We start from the raw sequence: 25,136 nt of genomic DNA on the forward strand, positions 1-25,136 counted from the left end.
CATTTTGGCTGGGCCAGGATGAATTGGGATCTATATCACAATTCTCCTTATATTACCTTTCCCCCCAAATCCACCCCTCTTCTGAACTTGATTTTGAGGGCACCACAATGATTGCAACCGCAGCGTAATCCTCAACAATTCATCCTACAATTCTAATTGTAAACCTGTTTCTCCACCCCTAACAATACGTCTTGCAACCATAATCATCTCTTTACTTACTGAGCCACCACATTAGTTCAGGCTCTCCTCACTCTTCTCTTGGACTATTGTAATAGTCCTGATTGGTCTGTCCTAAGTCTTTTCCTTCTCTAATTCATCTTCCATTCAGCTGCTGACATGATATTCTTAAAAGTACAAGTCTAACCATGTCACTCAAATTCTAGTGGCTCCCTATTTAAAATGATTTTTAAATTCTTTTAAACTTTTCATCTTGTATAAATGCTAAAATGCACATAATTATTAGTATAGCAGTACATTTATAAGAAATAAACATATTGGGGGATTCTAAAATTTTTTTACCATCAAAGAAGTTTATAGACCAGTGATCTAAATAATTACAAGTAGTATAATGTTTAAAAGCTATCATTAGAAGTGAAAGCAGTTGTCAAGTAACTTGTACCAAAGTTCTTTGGGCATACTAAAAAATAAGGGTGCTGAAGAACAGGAGCCTAGAGAAAATGCATGTGTTGCCCTCAATGTTTAAAACACTGAAACATAAGAATGTAATACAAGTAAATTTTCAGAAAACAGAAATGACAGCTATGTTTCATAAACACATTTGCTTTCCACAATATATTCTCAAGGGGTATAGTCGAAAAGGCAGATGAGTTTTGAATTCTGAGAGACTCTCACTTTTTAAAACAGAATCATTTGAGGACTATTATCATTATTTTAGTTGCATTCAAATGAGAATAAGTGGGAATTAATTTATTCAAGTAAATCTTTCCAGTTGAACATAGGCCAAGCAACAGATTGTTTGTGGCCTGAGGACAATCAGTATTGGCTATGGTGGAATGACTATGGTGGAGTAATAGAAGTGGGGTAAAGGATGCTAAAATCCACATTGCTTAGTCTACAAATCTTAATTATAATAGCTAGCATTTATGTATAATGCTTTAAAGTTTGCAAACCACTTCACAAATATTACCTCAATTTATCTGCAGAGAGAAGTTAAGGGAATTGTCTGATGTCACACAGCTAATAAGGGTCTGAGGCCAGATCTGAACTCAAAAGTTCCTGATTCCAAGCCTAGTGCTTTATCTACCTCACTACCCAACTGCCTCTTAACTATTTAAGTGCTGGCACTCTGCGTATAATCTCATAGATCAAATGAGGTAATACATATAAAGCATGCTGCAAATTGCAGTATTTAAGCTATTAAAGCTAAAAAAAGCTGCACTACCACTTTTGGGACATCATGTATAAAAATGTTACACTAACACCATCATCTAATATTTACAAGTTGACATCATGCTGGATATTAGCTAATCTTTATCCAATGGCCAATAGGTTGACACAATACTGGAGGAAATAACCCAGGTTCTCCTCAGTGAGACAAACAAATAAGTTGCAGAGTTGGTTTCATCTTGCACCCAAAAGAAACAAGGAACATTTTATGACACATTTGGTCAGTAAGGTCTTCCAAGATGGCCTCAGATGAACAGACCATCGTAAGGATAACTCCTACAGCCTACTCACCAACATTTTATGCAGAGGAGGAAGTACAAAAATTACATTAATAATCTGAGCAGTTATGCCAAATTAAGTCAATTTACACCTTGATTTGAGAGGCTGCATAGCATAGTGGATAGAGATGGCCTCAAAGCCAGAAAGACTTGGGCTCAAGTCCCTCAACAGACACATTGGTCATGTGACTCTGGGCCAATCACTCAACTTCACGGTGCTTTAATTTGCAGAGAAGTTGCTGACCTGCATTGGTAGAGAGAATGTGCAGGATTTCTCTGTACCAATGAAATCTAATCTAGTCTCTATTCCTAACCTTGATACTAACACTTCAATACAAATGTGGGCCTAGAGAAGGACGGTAAAAACTTTGTTGGATGCTATGGTCTTTCTTACTACTCAGAAGGCTCACATCTATATATCACAACTTTTTTCTTTTCAAAAATAGTCAGATGGTACTATACATAGCTGGCAAGCACATGGGAAAAAATGGGAAACATGGGAAAAAATGAAACTGACTATACCTTAACAGACAAGAAATGACTTCGAAATCATTTCAGTTTGAGTACACTTAGATTATTGACTGGTTAGGGAAAAAGGTCAAAGAAAATGCCAACTTGGAAGAAAAGACAAAGAGAGGATGATGTTATAGGCATCTCCAAGCAGTTACATGGAGCAGCTCCTATTTAATCAAACTCTTTATGTAAAAGGGTAGTGGTGGGGAGACAATTTAAGGGGGTAGTGAGAGAAAGAAGGGGTGGACAAAAGCAAAGATTTTATCTTTTTCAATAACATGTTTATTTATTTTGAATAAAGTTCCAATTGATGCAAAAACTTCAAGCTCTTGTCACATGGAGAGATATGATAGCAAAGGGTAACACCAATTCAGAGTATGAGCACATTTATAAAATATTATTGGAGGAGGAAGATGAAAGTTTATAAATAGTTCTGCCTCACAAAACATTGAAAAGCATCTGAGGGGAAAATGAATCTGCAAAAACTTGGCATGAAATCTAGCTAAGTTAAATGATTGTATTTGAAGATGCAAAACAGAAGATACAAACAGACTTAAAATGGAACAGATCTGCCTACATTTTAAAAGTAATATATTCTTATCAACACCGCCAGTGCAACGAAGTTTTGCAATTAGCCCAGCACGTGATGTACCCTGTGAATGACTGTCACTAACAGCTGCTGAGATGAAGTAAGGAAAAACAGCAGGCCACTGCAAAATATATGCAAAAGAAATCCATCATGGAGGTGAAATGTTTATACTCTGTTTAAAAAAGATTTTTTCCCCCAATTAACAAGCATTTTTTTTCTTTAATTCCCCCTCTCTTCATTGAGAAGAGAAAAAAGCAAAACAGATTCCCAAATCGGCCATGTCCAAAAATGTCTCATTCTGTATTCATCTTGTCTTTCAAAGTTTTTTCTTAAACATTCTTTTAAAAAATTTCATTCTATTTTTATCAGTGAAAACCTACCTTTTCTCCTTCCCACTTCCCTTCTCCCCTCCCCCAACTGAAACAGAAAAAGAAAACCCTTCTAACAAATATGCATAATTTAACAAAACAAATTTCTGTTTTTGCCAAGTTCAAAAAATATGTGTATCAACATGCACCCTGGGTCTATCATGGAGGTGATAATTTTTTTTTTTGGGTTAGGCAATGCGGTTAATTGACTTGCCCAGGGTCACACAGCTAGTAAGTGTTATGTGTTTGAGGCTGAATTTGAACTCAGGTCCTCCTGAGTTGAGGGCCAGTGCTCTATCCACTGCACCACCTAGCTGTCCTTGGAGGTGATAATTTTAAAGGCAATCAGGAATAACTCTGAAGATATCAGAGAAGAAAAGAGGATACTGACTAGAGGAGAGGAAGGGAACCTTCATTCTCAACAACTCAACCCTTATAAAACATCAAAAAAATCACTAACACTAGAGACTGGTTCTGATAATGTAATGAAGTCTTCCCTCCGCTATCCTGAATTCCAGATAGTAATAGACAACTATAAAATAGGTAGTGGAGAGGGGAGAGGAAGAAATACTGATTGTTTAATGTAAAGGAAGTGTTCTTAACACTCCCCCCACCCCCATCATTCACCCCATCCTCTCTGGTAGTCAGGTGAAGCCTATGGATCTCTTCTCAGAAAATGTCTCCATATGCAAAAAAAATACACAATTTTACAAACCAATTATGGTGAAATACAGTTATCAAAATGCTAAAAAAAAATCACAAATTTGTGATGTAGTTCATGGATCCCCTGAAATCCATCCCAAGGAATCTGTGGACCCTAGGTCAATTCTGATCTCAGGCTTACTTATCTGATACAGTGGGGCAATGCTGCTTTTTCTCCAAAGAAATGACCTATTAAACTTCAAATTCTTTTTCACTCTAACCTATATTATAGCTCTCAAATAAATTATAATTCACTAAAATTTGTTATTAAATGAAATAATTCAACAGTTATGTATTGAGTTGCTTACAGGTAAGCAACTTATAAATGACCTAAACTAGTTCCTAATGGAAACAATACAATTTTTAGTTTCCTTAAAATGTATATGGATAATGATAAACATTTGTAAGACTCTAAGTCCAACTCTAAAATGGGTAAGGCATTTGCCTAAGATAATATAACTAGTTAGGAGCAGAGTCAGGATTAGATTCCAAGTCACTTAACTCTCAGTTCTGTGGTCTTTCCACTTTGGTAAGCTTCCATAATCCGACAAACTATCAAATATGCCAAAAATGACACCCAAATATCCTATGGTCATCTTATGTGGCCATATGACCACAAGATATTTTGGACTGAAAATGGATGACCTGGGTAACAGACTAGGTAAACAAGGTTATTCTAGAACTATTCAAGTCCTCCCAGGCCCTTCTCATCTAAACCCCGTACAAAAACAGGCCTGGAATCCAGATAAAGAGGTACAGACTGACTGTTGGACATACTTACTGCTGTAGAGAAAAGACTTACCCAGCCCCCAAACCTCATTTTACAGATGTTAAATATAATACAACCAGCAGAAATCTACTAACGATTCTTTCTTGCTATAGGTTTAAACCCTAAGTTGTATTCAGTCTTTGCACAGCTGGAATATTAGGAAAACCTTATCTACTTCACAGGATCATAGTTTAGAACTGGAAGTGACCCTAGAGGTGATCCAGTCTCATACTCTCATTTTACAACTAAGGACATTTGTTTGTCTATAATGTCCTCCTCTTTCCTATAGCTTTACCTTCTGAATTCTTAACCATCCTTTAAAACCCAACTAAAATGCTATCTCTTTTATAAAGGCCCCTCTCCCCAGTTCCTCATCTGGATTTACAGAAGGGACTGCCTCACCAGGAAAGCTCCATATGTTGATAAAATCAGAGATCCATATATATTCCTGTGCATACATACACATATACATTTAGATGTATACACACACACACACATCTAAACATACTTATGGATGTACATACACATCATATATATTCACATAGCTGGGGAAAAGAAAAATCAGGGAAAGATTTATGAATGAGGTGGCATCTGAGTTGAGCATTTAAGGGAAGAATTTCACAGGCAGAAATTGGGGTCAGCTGGGGTGGGTGGATAGGAAGACCATCCAAAGCCAAGCTAAGTATATGAGAAGGAATTGGAGAATTGTGGGTAATCCAGTTTACAATCACCTAGGGCAAAAGTGGTTGCCAACTTTGGGTTCAGAACACTGTGTATTTAATTATCTCCAGTGTTGAGAATCATGTAAAAATTTCAACTTTTAAAAAATATTAATACAAGGTTTGCCTGACTATTCATATAAGCATGTGACCCACACTGGGCTTAGGGAATCTCTTTCCTTGGAGTCCCAGAGAGGATGTTCTTGCCACCAAGATTTGGTTGTCTTGGTAAGAGAGATACCATTTTTTTTTTTTCCAGGAAGGAGAAATAATTTTATGTATTTTTAACATCTCTGGGTTGGAATATATTTTCACCATAGAATTTCAGTTATATTATAGTTGAATTTACTTTTGTGGGATGGCTTAGGAACTTAACTGACATTGAGAATATTATTTCTTTGAGAAAAATTCTTATTTCCAAAGAACTGGGCTTCCAAACATGCATTTATGACAGAAGTTATTTGTAAATTAAGGATCTTCCTGGATGTGCTACAACTTTCCTGTCTTAAAAGTTGAAAAATGCTATCAGGAGGTTAATCATGTTAATGTTAATTACGTTTAATGTTCAATATAATGTTCCTTACACTGTTGGAACTTAAAATGGAAATGTGTTGATTTAAGATCAAAATTTTATAGCTGAAAGCACAAGTTTACATTTAACAGTGGGCATATGCCAAAGCTTTCTTAAAGCAGAGATCTTTTTAAGCAGCAAGTTCACAAAAGGCAATGCTGCTCCTTTCCATCTGGCTTCATTCTGGCAAAACAATTACTCTCCTTCAAATTAAAGTGAGGTTTTAAACATTAAGTTGTAAAGTCTTTGAGATAACGAAAATGTACTCTTATTTCAACAAATACATCAAAATAGTAAAGTATGTACTGAATATTAAATTATAACATAAGACAAAGTACAAGGTTAAGGTCATTTTAAGTAAAACACATCAGTCAAAAAAGCAATTTTAATAGAAGTTAATTTTTAAGTTAACACTACAGTCTATGTATTACCCAGAAGCAAAAAGAGGAGACAATTATTTCAGCACCTTAGAATACTTAAATTCAAGTGGCTTGCCACTGCCAGTTCACATGGACTTGGCAATTTAAAAATGTATTATACATATATCAGAATAGAACAATCACAACAATGGAAGCCTGACAGTAAGAAGGTGTGAGAATAATTAGGGACAGATTGAAAGGACAGTGGAGGATTGCTAATATGAAAAATTAACCTGGGTAGTGACAAGTATGTAAATGCACGGAATGTTACATACAAGGAAGAAGTCCAACTAGAATAGAACAGAGATTTTGTCAAAGGGAATAAGATAAAATAACTAAGATTGGAAAGGCAGGTTGGAAACACTGTAGAATGCTTTAAATGACAGAGAAGATTATGTTTTATCCTAGAGGGCACAGGGAGTCTATTCAAGATTCTGAGCAAGGGGAAAGTGTGTGTGTGTGTCTGTGTGCGCGTGTGTGTGTAAGAGAGACAGAGAGAGATAGATGGTAAGGTCTATAGTTTAGGAATATTAATTTGGAAGCTGGATTGGAGGAGACCAATTAGAAGACCAGTGTACACTATAGAAAAAAAAGATTATGAAAGAGTTTAGAAATCTGATCAATACAATCACAAACCATGAATTCAAAAAACTGAAGATGAAACATGCTATTTACCTTCTGACAGAGGAAAGTGAGCTTGGAATGTAGAAAGAGATGTACAATTTTGGACATGGCTAATGTGGTAATTTGTTTTCCTGGAATATGTACTATATATTGAGGGATTTATTTTTCTTGTTTTTAAAAAATCTGTTCAATAGGGATACTGGTAGGAGGGACAAACTAATAAAAAAATACCTGTTTCTTAAAAAATAAAAATAATGAACTATTTTTAAAGGCTAGGCTAGGCAAGTGGTAACGAGGACCTAAACTAAGGTGATGGCTGTGTGAATGAAGAGAAGGGGGCAGATGACAGAGATATTATGGAGGCAGATTTGCCAAATTATAGGATACAAGGGTTGAGGGAGAAAGAAGAATCAAGGATAATTCCAAGGCTATGAACCTGGTAACTGGAAAGATGGCAATGTTTTCAACGGAAAGCATGAAGTGTGAAAGAGAGGTGGCTTTTAACAGGAACTACGATTTCATTTTGGACACATCAAATTTCAGATACCTATAGGACATCCAGGTGCAGATGGACAGCAAGGCAGCTGATAACATGGACTTGGAGTTAAAAGAAAGTAAAGCTAGATGTAGAGACTTTGGAGTCATCTACACAGAAATAATTCAACTCAGGGGAGCAAAGGGAACAGTAAGAGTGTATAGAGAGAGAAGAGAGCTGGACAAAGCTAAGATTTCCCACACTTAATAATCAGGAAGAATGATAACCCAGCAAAGGAGCAGTCAGATGGCTAGGGAAGGAACCACAAGAGAGTAGCGTTACAGAAAGTAAGGAGAGAACGTCTGGGGTAGGGGTGGAGTGCGAGGTGTGGGAGTGGTCAAGTGCCAAATACTACAGAGAGGTCAAAAAGAATTAGGATTGGAGGGGGAAAAAAAGCTTTTCTTAACAATTAAAAGTTTGTTAGCAATCTTGGAAGAAGTAATTTTATTCTAGTGGTGGGGTTGAAAGTTAGGCTGCAAAGGACTGAAATGTAAATGGGAGATAAGGAAATGGAGCCATGCCATTTTAGGAGTTTGGCTGTGAAACAGAGAACAAATATAGGGTGATAGCATGAGGAAATGGCAGGGTCAGGTGAAAGGGTTTGTTTTTTCAGATTTTGAAGTTTTTTTTTTTAGGGGTTGGGAAGCATCTGAGAACTTTTGTGGGTGACAGGGAAGAAAATCGGTGGCTATGGAAAGGCTGAAGATGAAAGAAACAAAGGGGATGATGGAGAGGAAAGGCTCCCAGAGGAGACAGTAGGGAATAAAATTAAGAGCGTAAGTGGAACATTTGGAAAAAAGTCTTACTTCTTTAGCAGTAAATAAGAAAAGAAGGGAGAATGATGAAAAGTGGGGTTTTGAGGTATTTAGTGAGGGAGAAGAGGAGCTTCAGATGGATGGTCTCATTTCTCAGTCAATCAGCATGCGAGACCCTCTGCTGACAAAGGGGGAGGGAAAAAGAGATGGCATAGGGAAACTAAAGAGAGCGAGCCTGGTTTAGAACAGCTGCATGAAGAATGTGATCAGAGAATTAAACAGGGAAAAATAAACACTCCCCCCTGCAGTGAGGGCCCAGCTGATGAGAATGTAACCAGCAGGGAACCCAGTTGGCAGGTGCAGGGCATTCCTCCACAGTGCTTAGCAGCAAGGAGGTAGACCAAAAAAGCAGTACATGGGCACCAGGACAAAAGAGTGAATGACTCAAAGGTACCTGCTAGTCTGTAAGTGAAATAGATGATAACAGGTTCAAGACTGAAGGGGTGAGGCTCTGGGAGAACAGGGAGGAAGGAAGAAAGAAGATGGAGGTCTCACTTGGTGAGGATAAGGAATAGGTTTAGGAAGAGTAAGGCACAACAGAAGATAGAAGGCTAGGAGGTCATAGGCAAATAGAGAAATGTCAGTGTTCTGGACAACAGAAGTGAAACAACCATGTGTGGCTGAGGCAGAATCAAGATGGGGGTCATTTGAGATTAGGAGACTAATGAACTTGGAGATCAGGATGTTTAAGGGGACATCAATCTGGATGTTAAAATCTGCAGGCATGAGAACAGGGGCTGAGCTGGGAAGGAAGACTGTGACTTAGGGACTGAATTTCTCAGGAAGGGAAAAGCTGGAGTTTGACAGGCTGAGACAAAGAATTTACTTACTCATTTTGACAAAGAGGAGTGAACCTCTCGGTGAAGTTATTAAATACTGGTACAAAAGTACAATCTGGAATTGGAAGTGAGGCGCAAGGAATGTTCCTACTCCTTTGCCTGTCTTTGTAACGCCGCACTTAGCAGTGCCTCAAACATAGTAAGGGCTTACTAAGTGTTGACTATCTCCTACTCCTCCTGCCCAGTGCTTATAGGGATTCGCCATCTTCTAGGGGGAGCGAGCTTAAGATGAAAAGAACATAAACCTCTTTGTCCTTTATCTAGGATAAAAGGGAGTTTATTTATCAGAGGAAGGATTCTAGAAGACACAAAGGAACAGAAGGGAAGAGGATGATATCGACTATGGAGGGATATGACTAAGGTAGATAGTGATGAGTATATGGGGAGTGATACAGAGGGAGAGAATTTTCACTTTAGCGTGGGGATAAATGGAGTATTGGCTAGGAATCTGTTTATTACAAAAAGATGAATGACCAGGTGATACAGAACAACCACTATCTACTGTCCTGTGATACCTAGGTTAGTTAGAGTGGGCTCTCACTGTCTCCCAGAAGGTCAGAGTCTCATAGCTCTTAGACCTTTATGGTTGAGAAATAATAAATTGGTGATTATGTCCTTGGAGATTAGGCTAAACCCAGGCTGTCTAACCTCTTCTCCACCTTTGCAGCCCCCTCCTCCCATAAATTCCTCAATTCTGAGAAAGAGTCAAACTGGTCATCTTTTTATTCCCAGCTCTCCAACCCCTACTCTTCAGCTTTTTTTGGTATCATCTTCCTCTACCAGAATTTAAGCTCCTTAAGGACAGAGACCATCTTTCTTTTTGCTTGTATGTGTGTAGCAATGTAGCCTGCTACATAGTAAGCACTTAAGAAATGCTTGTTGACTTAGCTTCAAAAAATGGTGGGTTTCAACCCATTTCATGTCACACAGACCCTTGGCTCCTATTTATGAGTTTTAAGAGCAAAGGCCCTCTTAGGTACAAGAGGTTTGGATCAAGGTAGCTTGAGTATCTTTCAGAACAGTTTCTCTGATTCCCTAGGTACCTAGAGGCTAAGCTCTGAGATGGCAGAAAAACCGTTCAGAGCAAGCACTCTCTAGCCCCAGAGGATAAGTGGCTGAGGCCTGTGATGCCCTTAGGGAGGATCTACATGGGATGACACTATGTGTATACAAAAATAATACAAAGTAAAATGTGGCAAGGGAAAAAAGAGTCAGACCAAGTATTACAAGAAAATCTGAGGAACTATCACTGTTCTTCTGTATAGTTCAACAAGCATTTGAAGCTCTAACTTCCATCTACCTTATCCCTCAAAAAAAAAAAAAACAAAACCCTTTTTTTTCAAAGAAAAGGAGAGGAGAGAAAAGGAAAGAAAAGAAAAAAGGGGAAAAAAAACCCCTGTACTACTTTTCTGCTTTACCTAGGAAATATTAAACAAATATTATTTCTGGTTTCTGAATCACACCAAACTTCAAAAGCCTAATTTAAACGTGTGTGTGTGTGTGTGTGTGTGTGTGTGTGTGTGTGTGTGTGTGTTTAAGGGGTGGGGTTAAGAATTATAGGTATCAGTGTAATGACTGGGCTATCTCATACTACACTTTTGGAAAGTTTTAAATGCATTTCTATAAGAACAGTCACCTAATATTACAAACCAAAACATAAACAACATTTTCTGTAATCATGGAAATTCATTGAGTCTTTTAAAAGAAAATCTTCAAATATAAGCCAGCATAATTTTCAATCTAACAAAAAGTTTAGTGAAAAATGTAATAAATCTACAAATCTATCAAAAGATATTTGTCAAAAGACTATCTTTAACATATCCATTAAAACATCTTTTAACATCTGAACTGCATGCTTACAAGGCAATCTATGTACCACAAAAGAACGGAAAATATAATAAATTACCTGAATCGAAGATGCTGATTCATGTGAATGGTCACTAGCAGCTGCTCCTTGAGAAGGTGGCAGAGGGACAGTGTGAGTCTTTTGGGTCAATGGACTAACAATGCTTTCATCTGTCCTATGTGACTGGCAGGCCTCTTTTCTAAGCGGAGATTCCACAGTCTGCTCATCTCCAAATGCAGCCCAAGAGCAACTCTCCTTTTGTTCATCCTCAAAGGCATTCCAATCTGCAGCTTGGTTAGGATCAGCTGAACTAAAATCTGCAAAATCATCAGGGTCTTGAAAAGCACTGCACTCATCTTGAATTTCTGGCCCAAGAGACTCAAATTGACTATGACCACCATTTTTTAGTTTTGAAGGAGGTTCAATTCCTGACACAGAAGACTTCCTTGCAACTTCATACCCTTCTGATAAACTATCAGAAGTCTGCTTCAGTTCTAATTGAGAATATGTTATTTCCTCTTGGCAAGTAGCAGCATCTGTATCCCCAAAATCAAAGTCATCACCTGGTTCACTAAAATGTAGAAACTGTTCTGAGGACTCTTCAAAAGTTATGTCACTCATTGAATCTTGAGTACCACTAACAAAAGGTGGAGTTGCACCACTAACTGTGCCAAAATCACCAAAATCATCTTCGTTTGTATCACTGCAAGATACAAAATCATTACTACTATCCCCATTTTTCAAATCTGTAGACTCATCGAAAACATTTTCTTCTGTCAGATCTATGCTGGTGCTTTGGATGTTTGTAAATTTAACAGTTTCTTCTTTGGGATGATAACTAATGTCATTGGTTTCAGAAGTTTTAATACTGTCCATACACAAGGTTGCACATTTAAAAGTTAAGAAATCAAGTTTCTCATCAGCTTCACACTGTTCTCTCCTGCTAAGCGTTTCTGCATTATCAGTTGTGTCTACTGAATTCAAGGCTGTTTGTGTGCTAGTATTTGATTCAATTTGTTCCAGTGTTGAAGGGTCATATTTTTCATTAGTTACTACACTGATTTCTGAAATGCAAACCTGATTCTCTTGACCAAGAGTCTTTTCTTCATTTTCACAGCTTCTATCCAAAGACACTTGTTTTACAGAACTTCCCTCATGGATTTTATTTATTTTATTGTTTTCCTGAATAGTTAGTGCTTCTCTGACATTTAAAACTTCACATCTTATTTCTTCCAGTTGTACCCTTTCCTTTTTGGAAAATGTGGCAAAATCTGCAAATTCCTCAGTAGGACTAGGTGTGGAGTCTACATGAAGCTGAGTGCTGTGACTTTTCAGTCTCTTTGAATCAGTGATGTCTAAGTTTTCCTTTCCCTGAGGATTTACAGTGTCCAGTGCTGCAAACCCATTTGTTAGAATCTCACCATTACAGCTATCTACTTGCTTGTCATGACTAACTATTTTCATATCAATTCTAAAGCTGTCAGAAGGGAAGCTCTCTGATGTCCCAACATTTTCTCTCTGCCCTACTACTTCATTTAAATCTCCTGGACTTCCTATATTGTCAATTAAAGTATCTGAAGTTCTGGACTGAATTATTTCTTTGCTGGTGGTAGAAGATAAAACATCAGACTGTTCTTTCAGGAGACTAGGAAGTTCAGCAATGCTGTCTTTACCATTACCATTTTTAATGGGCTTAAAGCTTGTAAAGCTATCTACATTTTCTGAGAAACCATGAATCGGCATAAAATGATTTGAAGGTATAAATTCTTCCTTGGAATTAGTAAACTCTGGTGCATCAAAATCAACAAATCCTACACCAGAAGGGCTGACTTCAGAAAACCCACCAAATTCTCCAAATTCATCTTCATCATCATCATCAGCTCCATTGTCTAATGGTGGTGGAGATGAAGAGTACATTCGAATGATATCTGGTTCCATTGTTCAACTGCTTTTAGAAGATTAATTTATACCTGCCAAAAAAAAGAAGAAAAAAAGGAGGGTTTTTTTTTGGTTCTGACTATATTTTTAAACTCTTAAAATTTTAAAAGTTGATGCAGAATTATGTTGGATTTTTTTTGCTTTCTTAAGGGTGAACTGTTTAAAAAAGCTGTATCATATAGACAAGAAATAAGGGAAGGGTTTAATTACTATATTCAAAAACATAGGATTAAATTAGAATAACATGTATGCCTATATACTGGAATATAGTTAAAATTTTTATAATGTATTGGTCAAAATTTCTTTTGGCTCTGGTCCTTAAAAGCAACCAGTGACAGGAATATTAGTACCTTCAATAGCCTCAGACTTAATAACCTTTGAACCATAAAAAAAGAAAAGTCATTTACATTCCTTAATCCTCCTTCTGGTACAGGGACACAGCTAACAATGGGAACAAAGAAGGAGTATAAATTTTGAAGAAAGTGGGAATAAATGGATTACTTAAATTTATTTCAATTGTCTATGAATTTTTGAAAATCATGACATATTTAGTGCTTCTACTGGTTCTTAAAAGCTAACAATAACTTTTCCACTAAAGAAAAAGAATAAAAGCAGTTTAATTCAGCAAAACCTTAAATGACAAAATGATGCAGACTACCTGGCATATCCTTAAAGCTTTCTTCTAAAATGTCTCAAAACCAATTATATTAATACTTTCTATTATTACTTTATTTGATTATTCAGGTAAAGTTTGGGAAGGAAATGTGTAATAGGTTAAGACAACAAAATTTTAGAAAAGAAAATTATGAAATGTACTTAGTTGCATTTGTAGTTTTAATATTTCATATTAATACCAAATAAGAATCATAATATGAACTACCAAAAAATCATGATTTTTTTAAATGAAAAAACTTTTAATGAAAATTACAGAGGCTTTTAATAGTAATATTTCACAGTTCAGAAAATTCAATCTTTAAACTTGAAAAATGCTAAACGTTGATTTCTAAGCAGTTGTTTATCTCTGAAGTATTTTAAAAACATAATACACTAAAATACAATATATCAGATGTATGTTCAAATTCCTCCTGCCAGCCAATGACATTTCACAACCCCTCCTCCCTCTATCCACACAGACGTAAACTGATTTGTGATTCAATAATATGCCATTCAACTTGAACTATGGGGCAGTCAGATCAGCTCTATCTTCAGGCTACTAAAAAGCATTAGAATGGAAGTTAAAAAAATAAAAATGAAGATAAAGGGTTCAGCATGTCCTACAAAGATACCGAAAAAATGAAGTCAATCCAACTAACATAAATTTTCATTTTAAATCTACATTGCCAATCTTTTTTTAAACAAATGAGGTAAAGAGTATCCAATTGGGCTCCTGAAAAAAAAAAAGCAGCAAGCATGTTTCTTTGGGCTTACAAAGTTTCCTAGTACTATGTTAGATGATCCAAGTTTTTAAAACTGAAAAAAAGGACTAGAGATGTCTAAAGGCCTGAGGTTGTAAGAATTATTTTAGTTGTCTCACAGGTTAAAAAAGAGTCTCCCAGTTAAATTTTATTCATTAGACCAATGTTTTGGGAAAGTCTCTACAATTACTGTATATGAAAAGCAGTGTTACTGATACTCTGTAAGTGCAGGACATGGAGTTATGAGGATGTGGCTTTGAATACTAGCTGACATTTCCTATCTGTGATCCCAGCAAAGTCATTTAACCTCTATGAGTCTGTCTCCTCATCTATAAAATATGGTTAAATAGCATCTACCTCAGTGTTATGATAATCAAATGAGAATTATTAAGGTGCTATATAAATGTGTGAAAGATAATTAATTGGATTTCTATTTTATTCCAATCAATATTAATCAGTTTGATATGATTCCATAGAGATAGCGATTATAAGTTCTGTATATTAGGACCCAGAGCTGTGAACTGTGGATTGTAAATTCACTTGCTTAATCATAAGAAGCTAACTAGAGGACCTCCACTCTTGTTTTTCCTTGTTATGGTGACCAAGCCCAGCTTGGATTAATTACATGTAAAGTCCCCCAGCTACTTTAGCTTCCCCTCTGTCCCTTGTCACCTATTGCCCAACATGAGGAGAACATCATGAGCACTTGACCAACAAACGGCCTTGTCTGCCCGCCTGTCTACTGGCCCATAAACCCATGTAGGTGTTTTGACATATGTTTATTAGCCCAGCCCAGCCCATGGGTCTGCTTGGTAGGATCCTAAAAGGTCAATACAGGTCTGTCAAGGTATATTTATTAGCCCATTTGTCAACCAATGGGATTCTGTATTTTTAGTCTGCTTCATCTGTATCATCTGAATATCCAGCACTATAACACTAAGGCCTTGGAGGAAGGGGGCATCTCAGATTGTGAGGAAGATCTGAGGTCCCCTTCATTAGAGGGGGCCATGGACCCTTTGATAACATGCTATTGGCTCAAAGCTCTGCCTTAGCTACTTTTATTGTAGGTTGGACAATTTTGGACCCCACAAATGTTCATGTTATCATTAAAACTTGAAAAATATCAAATGGAGAAAAATGATAAAACTATATAACGTGCTTCTTAGCATCACTGAATTATGAAGCCCCTTTTTTTGGCAATGAGAAATAAAGCTTAATTTTTAATCTCTGGCATTAAGATTCAGGGTTTGCATTTAATTCCTAAACTGTTTCAGTTTAGAATACCTAGTATGAAGGTATGTTAAGTTCAGAATACCTAGTATGGAGAAAAAATTACACCTTTTGTTCCTGACAACAACAAGACCACATGATAGTCTCTCTCTCTTTTTTTTTTGGCAGGAGGGGGGAGGGGAGAAGATGAGGCAATTGGGGTTAAGTGACTTGCCCAGAGTCACACAGCTAGTGAGTGTTATATGTCTGAGGTGGGTCTTGAACTCAGGTCCTCCTGACTCCAGAACCAGTGCTCTATCCACTGTGCTACCTAACTGCCCCAAGACCACATGATTATTTAAGAGGTTGGTAACAATCATTTCTTAAGAAAGACAGCATAACACTGCAGGATCAGAAGGCCTGGGGTTAGGTCTCTGTTCTTATTAGTTGTCAGACCCTGGGCAAGTCACTATCTGACTATACCTCAATTTCCTTATCTGTTAAATGAAAATACTTGCATTACTTACCTCACCTGGTTGTTGTGAGGACAAAGCATTTTGTAAACTGTAATAATGCTTTCACATAGCATTTTATTATGTACCAATATATACCCCCCTACTTAATGTATGTCAAAGATTCTCACTAGCTAAAAACTATCCATTCAATTTGTTGCAAACTGTTTAATTTTCTTTACTTTTTAGCTAATGCCTCCTTTCTCATTAAATCAATTAAGGTTACTAAGTAGGGGCCCCCTTTTTACCCTTTCCATTACAACATATCTTTCTCTATAGCAAATTCTCTAATCCTTTCTTCCAGGCTCAGAGGAAGAGGTATCCATTCTCTTAAAACTAAACCATTTAACTGTGTCCAAGAACACAGTCCTTCCCAGTTCCTGCAGGATCTTGCTTCCATAATTATCTTCTTCAAACTATGCAAGTATGTTTGGCTACTTTCTCCCATCTTTAAACAAACATCTCCATTATCTATCCTGGAGGCAGGAAGGAGAAAGAGAAACCACTTTGGCTTGTCATTACCGGTCAATATAACTATGCTCCTACTTCTTTCCTTTGGATGATACTTCTCCTATGTCTCTGTTCTCCTTCATCCCCATACCTCCATAGATACTTTAAGTTGGACTTCATTTCCAATCTACTCAAACTTTTCTCAAAAATCACCACTGACTCAGTTATAGGGTCTTTTGCCTGCACCTCTCTTTTTGCATTTAGTATTGGTGCCATCTCGGCTTCTTGAACTTCTCTCCAATCACAGTCTCTGTGACACAATGCTATTCTGGTTTCTCTCTCTCTCCCTCTCTTCTTACTTCTGTTCTGGATAAGTGTTTTTTCAAGGTTCAATGCTGTGCTTTCCCTTTCTCATTAACTTTCCTGGCTTTAACTACCATTTCCATGCAAATGACATCCAAGTTTTTAGTCTATACCTACCCCCAACTAAGACTTAGTTACTTATTTTCAATTAGATATCTCCATCTGATTTCCTGACTTCATGTCCAACTCAATTCATATGGAGCAAAACTTCTCACCTCCCCAAAACCAGCTTCCTCTTCATGCATTCTTGTTTCTGCCAATGACATCATTTCATCATTTAACCAGGCGCATAACCATGAAGTCATTCTCTGACTCATCTCCCTCTGTCTCCCCTATCTAGCCTTTATTCAAGTTATTTCATTATTTTCTTCATACAATCTGTCCTTTCCTGTTCCCATTGCAACTACTGGACTCTACTCATCAAACACTTAAACAACCTTCTAGGTGGTATCATTGATCTTTTCCCTTTCCAATCTATCCTGCAAACCAAGAGCAGCATAATTTTTTTTAGGCATCACTTTCATCACATCACTGCCCTGATCAAAAATTTTCAATAACTCCCAATTTCTTCCTGTATCAAATCTAAATTTCTCTATCTAGTTTTCATGGCCCTCCATACTATAGCCCATATTTACTTCACTCCAGATGACCTTTTCACTCTAATAAGGTTTCATGCTCATCCCTATGAAACCACGGTGTCACTTATGATGTTCCCCATCACCTGGTTTTTTCCCCTTTCTCTCTCATTATCTTGTTGGATTCTATTCATCCTTCAAATCTAGTTCAAGATCCATTTCTTTCATGTAGCTTTCTGTCTTGCCTACTCACAGATCTGTTCAGAACTCCTGCAGGATTTAGGAGTTCACACAATTTAGCATCTAACATGTTTTTCTGGTTTATAAAGAGCTTTCACAGGTATATAATTCATCATCACAATCAGAAGGAAGGAAAATATTATTATTTCAATTTTACCCAGACTAGTCATTCTTCTGCACAGATCTAGTCACATTATTTTTCTGTTCAAAAGCCTTCAAAGATCTTATATTTGTCTACTGAGTCGAATTCAAACTCCTCAGCCTAACATTCAAGGATCTCTACTATATGCTAAATACCCTAACTTTCATTTATTTGACAAGTATTTTTTAAATGCATACTATGTGTAAGTGCTGGAAAAATGGAGAAAAACAAAAGAATCTTAGTCCACAAAAAGCCTTCTACTAAGGGAAAACATTAAGTTAATAAGAAATATATGTTAAGGAGACAGGTCATTAATAATTATGGTACATGGGGAAGTAATAATTTATGAAAACCTTGTGTAGGAGATCCCTGATCTTAGTCCACTGGGAGGAGGAGGAAGTGGTGACAACAAGCATTAAGGTGTTAAATTAGTTGGACAAGGTCCTTGCCCAGAAAGCACAAAGAGTTTAATAAAGATGGTCTTCACCTGAGGTCCATGAATTTAAAAACAAACACATTTTGTCAGCTATATTCCAATATAGTTATCCCTTCCACATAACAACTCTCCATTGTCATTTTGATATAATGCACGTTGGTCAGGTGTTAGTCTAAATCTAATTCTTGCCAGACTGCTTTCCATTTTCCCAACAGTTTTTATGAAATAGGGAACTCTTTCCTAACTTACGTTTTCTGGTTTATCAAACACTAGGTTATTATATTCCATTATTTCTGATTTTCCCTTATCTAGTTTGTTCCATTGTTCACTCTATTTTTTAACTAATGCCATAGGGTTTTAATAACTGCTACTTTATAATATAGTTTGAAATCCAGAAGTGCTACTCCCCTTTTGTCCCTACCTCTTTTCATTGTTCCTCTTGATAGTCTAGATCTTTTATTTTTCCAAATGGATTTTGTAATTATTTTATCAAGTTCTGTAGAGTATTCTTTTGATAATACTAAATCTATAAACTAAGTTTGGTAGTATTGTCATTTTTATTGTATTAGTACAGTGCAGCTATCAGCACTGAATATTCTTCTCACTGTTTAAGTTGTTTATGCAAATATTTTGAGTGCTCTAGTAGGTTGATTCTCAGATATCTTATACACTTTGTAGTTATTTTTGAGGGTTTATTCTGTAGCCAACAACTCTGCTAACGCTATTACTTAAATGAATATTTTTGTTAATTCCTTTAGATTTTTAAAGTAAACCATCATACAAATAGGGACAGTTTTATCTTCTCTTTAACTATCTTTATGTCCTTAAGTATGGCTAGATGGTGCAGTATATAGAGCACCAGACCTGAAGTCAGGAAGACTCATCTTCATGAGTTCAAATCTGGCCTCAGACACTAGTTGTGTGATGCTGGGCAAGTCACTTAATCCTGTTTATCCTAGTTTTCTCCATCTGTAAAATAAGCTAGAGAAGAAAATGGCAAACTATTACAGTACTTTTACCAAGAAAACCCCAAATGAGGCCATGAAAAATCTGACACAACTGAACAATGCCATTAACTTCCTTCCATTGTCTTATTGCCGCTGCTAGACTTTTCAGAACTATATCAAATAAGAGTGGGTATCCTTGCTTTACTTCCATATTTACCGTGAAAGGTTCTAGTGTATGCCTATTTCATATGATGCTTGCTTTTGGTTTTATATACTTTTTAATGGTATTTTAAGAAGGTCCCTTTATGTCTATATTTTGTAGATTTTTTTTTTAGAATGAGTATTGCACTTTGTCAAAGCCTTTTTCCTTTGAGATGTATTGAGGTAATCATGCGGTTTTTAATTTTTTTTTGTCTTTATATGATTAACTATGCTGACTTTCCCTAATGATGAACCATCCTTGCATCCTTGGTATAAATCCAAGTTGGTTATGATGAATGATTTCTTAGATGAATTGCTTTAATCTGACCGTATTTTATTTAAAATTTTTGAATCGACACTACTAGCCATGTGAACCTGGACAAGTAAGTTACTTATCCTCTGTTTGGCTCAATTTCTTCAACTATAAAATGGGGATAATAACAGCACTTACTTCCCAGGGTCATGAGAATTAAAAAAGATAACAACTGTAAAGCACTTAGCACAGCGCCTGGCACATAGTGGTTGTTATATAAATGTGTATTTTCCTCCCTCTACCCCTATTCTTGACCTTTCTGTACTCTCTCATCTCCGGTATTTTCTCTTCTTCTTCTTTTGTTATTAACTTAAACATCAAACATAAACACTTCAATATCCAAAAGAACATAAGAGGATTAAATATGAAATTAAACTTGTGTCATATAGTTTAAGATAAGTTTAGATTACATTTGACAAGAGAATAACAAAACGGACATTTTTCTTCTGCTTAAGTTCCTTTTTGCTCATTTCTGTGTATTTTTTCAGCGTTTCATTAACATTATTTTATTTCTTCTTCTTTTTGCATCACTAAGTCCCTGTCTACCAAATCCTTTCACACAACTGTTCCCCCCAAAAACATGGATCTAAGCTCCTGTCCTACATCTCCAAATGGATGTCCCACAGGCATTTCAAACTCAATACCTTCAAAAGAGAACTCATTATTCTTTCCCCTACCCCCAATACCTTCCCTTCTTCCTAACTTCTCTATTTCTGTTGTAGGCACCACTACTGTTCCAACTGCCCAAGGCTGGAAACCTCAGTCATCCTCTCTCTTACTATCCCTTATATCTAATCAGTTTCCTGGTTTCATTGATTCAATTTCTACAATATAACACGCATCCAAAGTTATCTCTCCACTAAAATAGCTACTACCCCTAGGTCAGATTCTAATGACTTCTCATCTGGACTACTGCCATAACATACTAATGGGTTTTGCTGCTTCTACTCTCTTCCTTTTCCAATCTGTCTGCTATGAAGCTGCCAAATTCCTTAAGTATTAAGGTATTCCTTAAGTTAGCACAAGATTAGATAAGGGAAAATGTCTCAATTTTCAAAAGAATGGAAAAGAACAGAGTCTGCAAAATATAGCCTACTGAGACTGACTTTGACTCTTGGGAAAATTCTAGAAAGGATTACTAAAGGAAATGGTTGCCAAATACCAAGAAAGGTAAGTGTTGATTACAAACAGCCAGCACAGTTTCATCAAGAACAGGTCTGGCTAGACCAATCTCATTTTTTATTTTGACAGGATTACTAAACTAGTAGGTGAGGGGAAATGCTGTGGATGGAGTGCAGCTAGGATTTAGAAAAGTTTTTGATAAAAGATCTCATGCTATTCTTGTGGAGAAGATAGAGAGATTCAGAACTGGATGGATGGCTAGATTCCAAGAGAAGCAGTTCATAGTTCAATGTAAACATGGAAAGATATTTCCAGTGGAGCTTTCAAGGGAATCTATTGTGTTTGGCTTGCTGCTACTTAACATTTTTATCAATGACTTGAATAAAGGCACAGATGGCATACTTGTCAAGTTTGCATCTAACACAAAGCTAGCAGAGATAGCTAACACAGTAGAGAACAGAATCAAGATCCAAAAAGCTCATGATGGTAGAGCATTAGGCCCGATCAATAAGATGAATTCAAAAAAGATAAATGTAAAGTCTTACACGTGGATACCAAAAAATCAACTTCACCAATAATTACAAGATGGGAGTGGGGAGCATGGCTGGGGATATCAGTTGTCCTGAAAGAGAGCTAAAGGTTTTAGTAGACTACAAGTTCAATGTAAGTCAACAGTGTGATGTAGAAGCCAAAAAAACCTGATTCAGTATTGGGCTGCATTAAGAAAAGACAGCTACCAAGAAAAAAGGAAATGATAGTCCCATTATACCCTGTCCATTAGATCTCACCTGGAATTTCTTTTCAATTCTAGGTACCACTAAGAGAGCAAACAGGTGTGCAACAAAGATGGTAAAGGATCTTGAGTTCATGTCGCAGGAGGATATGGCTGAAGGAAACAAGGATGTTTAGCCTTAGGAAGAGAAGGCTCATGACAGCTATCTTCAAGTATCTGAGGAAGGATTAGACTTTCTCTGTTTGATTCCAGAGGCTAAAACCAGATACAGGAATGGAACTTGCAGAAAGCCAATTAGCTTTGATGTCAGGAAAAGCTTTACAAGAATGTGAATTGTTAAAAAGTGGAATGGGCTGCATCAAGACGTGGTAAATTCTCCTTCCTTGGAAGTCTTCAAAGATAGGCTGGATAACCACTGCTGGGTATGCTAGCAGGGTTTCTTTTGGCTCTTGGGTTCAACCAGATTGGGCACTGAGGCTCCTTCCAACTCTGAAATTATATGACAAAAACAAATTTTTAACCATAGTTGTCCCATCCTCAAGAAGCTTCAGTGACCTTTCTTGCCTCTAGGATTAAACATAAATTCTTTAGTTTGGCATTGAAAGGGCTTCACAATCTTGCTCTAACCTACCTTTCTAGCTTCACTGCTTGTTATACTCCCTCATGTATACATACTCTGTATGTATACATAATTCCTTCTTCCCAGACTCTTTGGTCTAGGCAAACTGACCTCTATTCCTCACACACAGCACTCTGTCATACATTTCCATGCCCTTAAATGTATCAACACATCGTGAATAAGGATGATCCCCAGATGATCCACCTCCCAATTGCTAATGTCTCTCATCTTAACTACCTGGTATTTAACTGCCTTGTATTTATTTTGTATTTATTCTGTATATACTTAAAATGTACATGTTTTCTCCTCTGATAGAATATAAATACCTTGAGAAGAATTCAAAAGTGGAACAAATATGGCAGAGGAGAAGGAAGCAGTACAGAGAATACCTCCAAACAGTACTCCTCCAAACAGATCCAGAAAACACACCAGACTGAATCCTGATGGGAAAATCCAGATAAAATCACCATGAGTCACTTTCCAGATCAGATCAGTATAGGCAGACATAGAGCCCAGATCAGTATAGGTAGACATAAAGGGTTGTTGGTACTGGGGATGGTGTCTTGTTAGGAGCACCATTTGTAAAGCATTCCAGAACAGAAAGAGGCTACTGACCAGAACAAGAAGTCCAAGACCCTTATCAGGACATCTGCAGACCCATAATGGGGCATCTCAATGAAAATAGGCACCAACAGGAAGCTTTGTCACCCACTATCCAATCCCAGGTCAAAGATCCACAGCAGATTGATGAGGGGACCTATACTCAGGGGTGGCATTCCCAAGTAGGGAGGTCCTGGGCAGTGTACTAAGAAAGGAGCAAGTTCAGACGTGAGCAGCACTAGCAGCAAGCAAGTGACTCTGATGCCTAGAAAGAAATAAACATGGCAATAATTTCAGATCAAAAAGAAGTCCATACCTCTGTAACTGAAATAGCAGAGCTTCCCGACTGGCATCAATAATTGAGTCTAGCAGCATACTATCGCTCAGACCTAAAACCCAGGTCAGAATATTGCACAGCTTATACCAAGGAGGCTGCAATAAGACTTTACCCTAGAATACGCCACTTTGGGAACACTGAAAGCTTGTAGGTTCCCAGCCTAAGTGGTCCCTGAGAGTCAGGAACAACATAATGTTCTATCCCCCAAAAGTAGCACCAGGATAAGCCCAGATGTCTCCAGAAACGTACAAAGCCTGGACCTAACATCAAATCCAAATCAGAAAGCAGGTTGGAAGAATGAGCAAAGAGAAAAAGAATTCCACCTTAAAGAGTTATTACAGGGGGCAGCTAGGTGGCGCAGTGGATAGAGCACTGGCCCTGGATTCAGGAGGACCTGAGTTCAAATCCGGCCTCAGACACATAACACTTAACTAGCTGTATGACCCTGGGCAAGTCACTTAACCCCCATTGCCCAACTAAAAAAAAAGAAAAACAAAACAAAACAAAACACAAAGTTACTATAGTGACAGTGATGCTCAAACCACAAACACAGAAGAACGACTCCAAAACATCTACAAGCAAAGCCTGAAAGAAAAATACAGCCTATGCACAAATTTAACAAGACTTCCTAGAGGAAATGAAGCAATAATTTAAAAAAAAAGTTAAAAATATTTTTGTCAATGAGAGTGCTACAGGGAAAAATTGGAAAAGAAATGAGAGTTACAGAATAAAGAATTGGAAGGGGAATTTAACAGTTTGGACCAAAGGTACAAAACTTCCCCTAAGCAACAAACTCTCTGAAAAATACAATGGATAAAATAGAAGTCAGTGACTCCATTTGACAACAAGAAATAATGAAACAAGCAAATAATAAAAAAGCAAAAACAACTCATCTGGGAAACAGAATAAGGAAAATACTTAAGAATCACTGGACTACCTGAATGCCATGACCAAAACAGGAGTCTCATATTTCAAGAAATCTTAAAAAAAAAACAACTGCCCAGATCTCTAAGAACCAGAGGGCAGAGTAGAAATAGAAAGAATATGCTCGTAACCTCTTGAAAGAAACTCCAAAATGAAAACTCCCAGGAACATTATAGCCAAATCCATAGCTTCCAAGTCTAAGAAAAAATACTATCAGCAACCAGAAAGAAAGAATTCAAGTACCAACGAGCTCCAGTTAGGATCACACACAGTTTAGCAGTCACAACTATAAAGGAGCAGAAAGCTTGGAAGACAATATTCCAGAAGGCAAAGGATATAGGCTAACACCCAAGAATAACAACCTGCAAAACTGAATATAATCCTAAAGGAGAAAAAGGGGAACTTTAATGAAATAGAGGATTTCCAAGCATTCCTTATAAAAAAAGATCAGAGCTGTGTAGAAACTTTGAAGTCTAAACACAGGAGTTCAAACAGAGAAACATAAAAAGGTAAACAAGAATAAACAATGATAAAGAACTAAATGGAGATAAAGTGTTTACATTTTAATATGAGGAAATGATACAGGTATTCCCACTGAACCCCTCCATCAGGGGACACAGAAGGAGTCTAAGTAGACAGAAAACCTGAGAATGATTCTGTTATGTCTTGATAGTCTCAAGAGCAGAATATAGAGAGGAAGAGGAATACACTGGAGGTGGAGGAAGGGATAAGAGAAGGGTAGGGCAAATTATCTTACAAAACCAGGGTGTACAAGTAGACATCTAAACAAACAAGGAGGAAGGAATGTTGGGAGAAGCAGCTGGCACATGAACTTCACTCTCATTTGCACTAGTCAAAGAAGGGAAAAATACACACACACACACACTCAGATTTGGGTACAAAAATACAACTTACTTAACAGGAAATCAGAGAAGGGGTAATAAAAGAAAGAGTGGTTTAAGGTAAGGTTAAGTCATAAGCAAAATAAACTCTTGTTCTATTGTTTCAGTCATATCTGACTCTTTAAGGCCTCATTTGGGGTTTTCTTAGCAAAGATACTGGAGTG

At 37.0% G+C, this 25,136-nt stretch overlaps 1 protein-coding gene across 4 annotated transcripts in view; it reads right to left on the minus strand.

Annotated features, from left to right (window-relative positions):
• The window catches only part of AFTPH (aftiphilin), a 95,816-nt gene that overhangs the window by 56,212 nt on the left and 14,468 nt on the right, over nucleotides 1-25,136 (minus strand). For 3 of the 4 annotated variants that reach the window (XM_027865236.1, XM_027865239.1, XM_027865238.1), the window contains exon 2: nucleotides 11,055-12,964. In XM_027865236.1, coding sequence (XP_027721037.1) covers nucleotides 11,055-12,932 — 1,878 coding nt within the window. In that variant the 5' untranslated portion in view covers nucleotides 12,933-12,964. Of the gene's footprint in view, nucleotides 1-11,054; nucleotides 12,965-21,645; nucleotides 22,080-22,535; nucleotides 22,625-25,136 lie in introns of those variants that run through there. The other variant, XM_027865237.1, reaches the window with a different exon arrangement.

Source organism: Vombatus ursinus, unplaced genomic scaffold, assembly GCF_900497805.2.
Source record: "Vombatus ursinus unplaced genomic scaffold, bare-nosed wombat genome assembly UNPS02014778.1, whole genome shotgun sequence".
NCBI lineage: Eukaryota > Metazoa > Chordata > Mammalia > Diprotodontia > Vombatidae > Vombatus > Vombatus ursinus.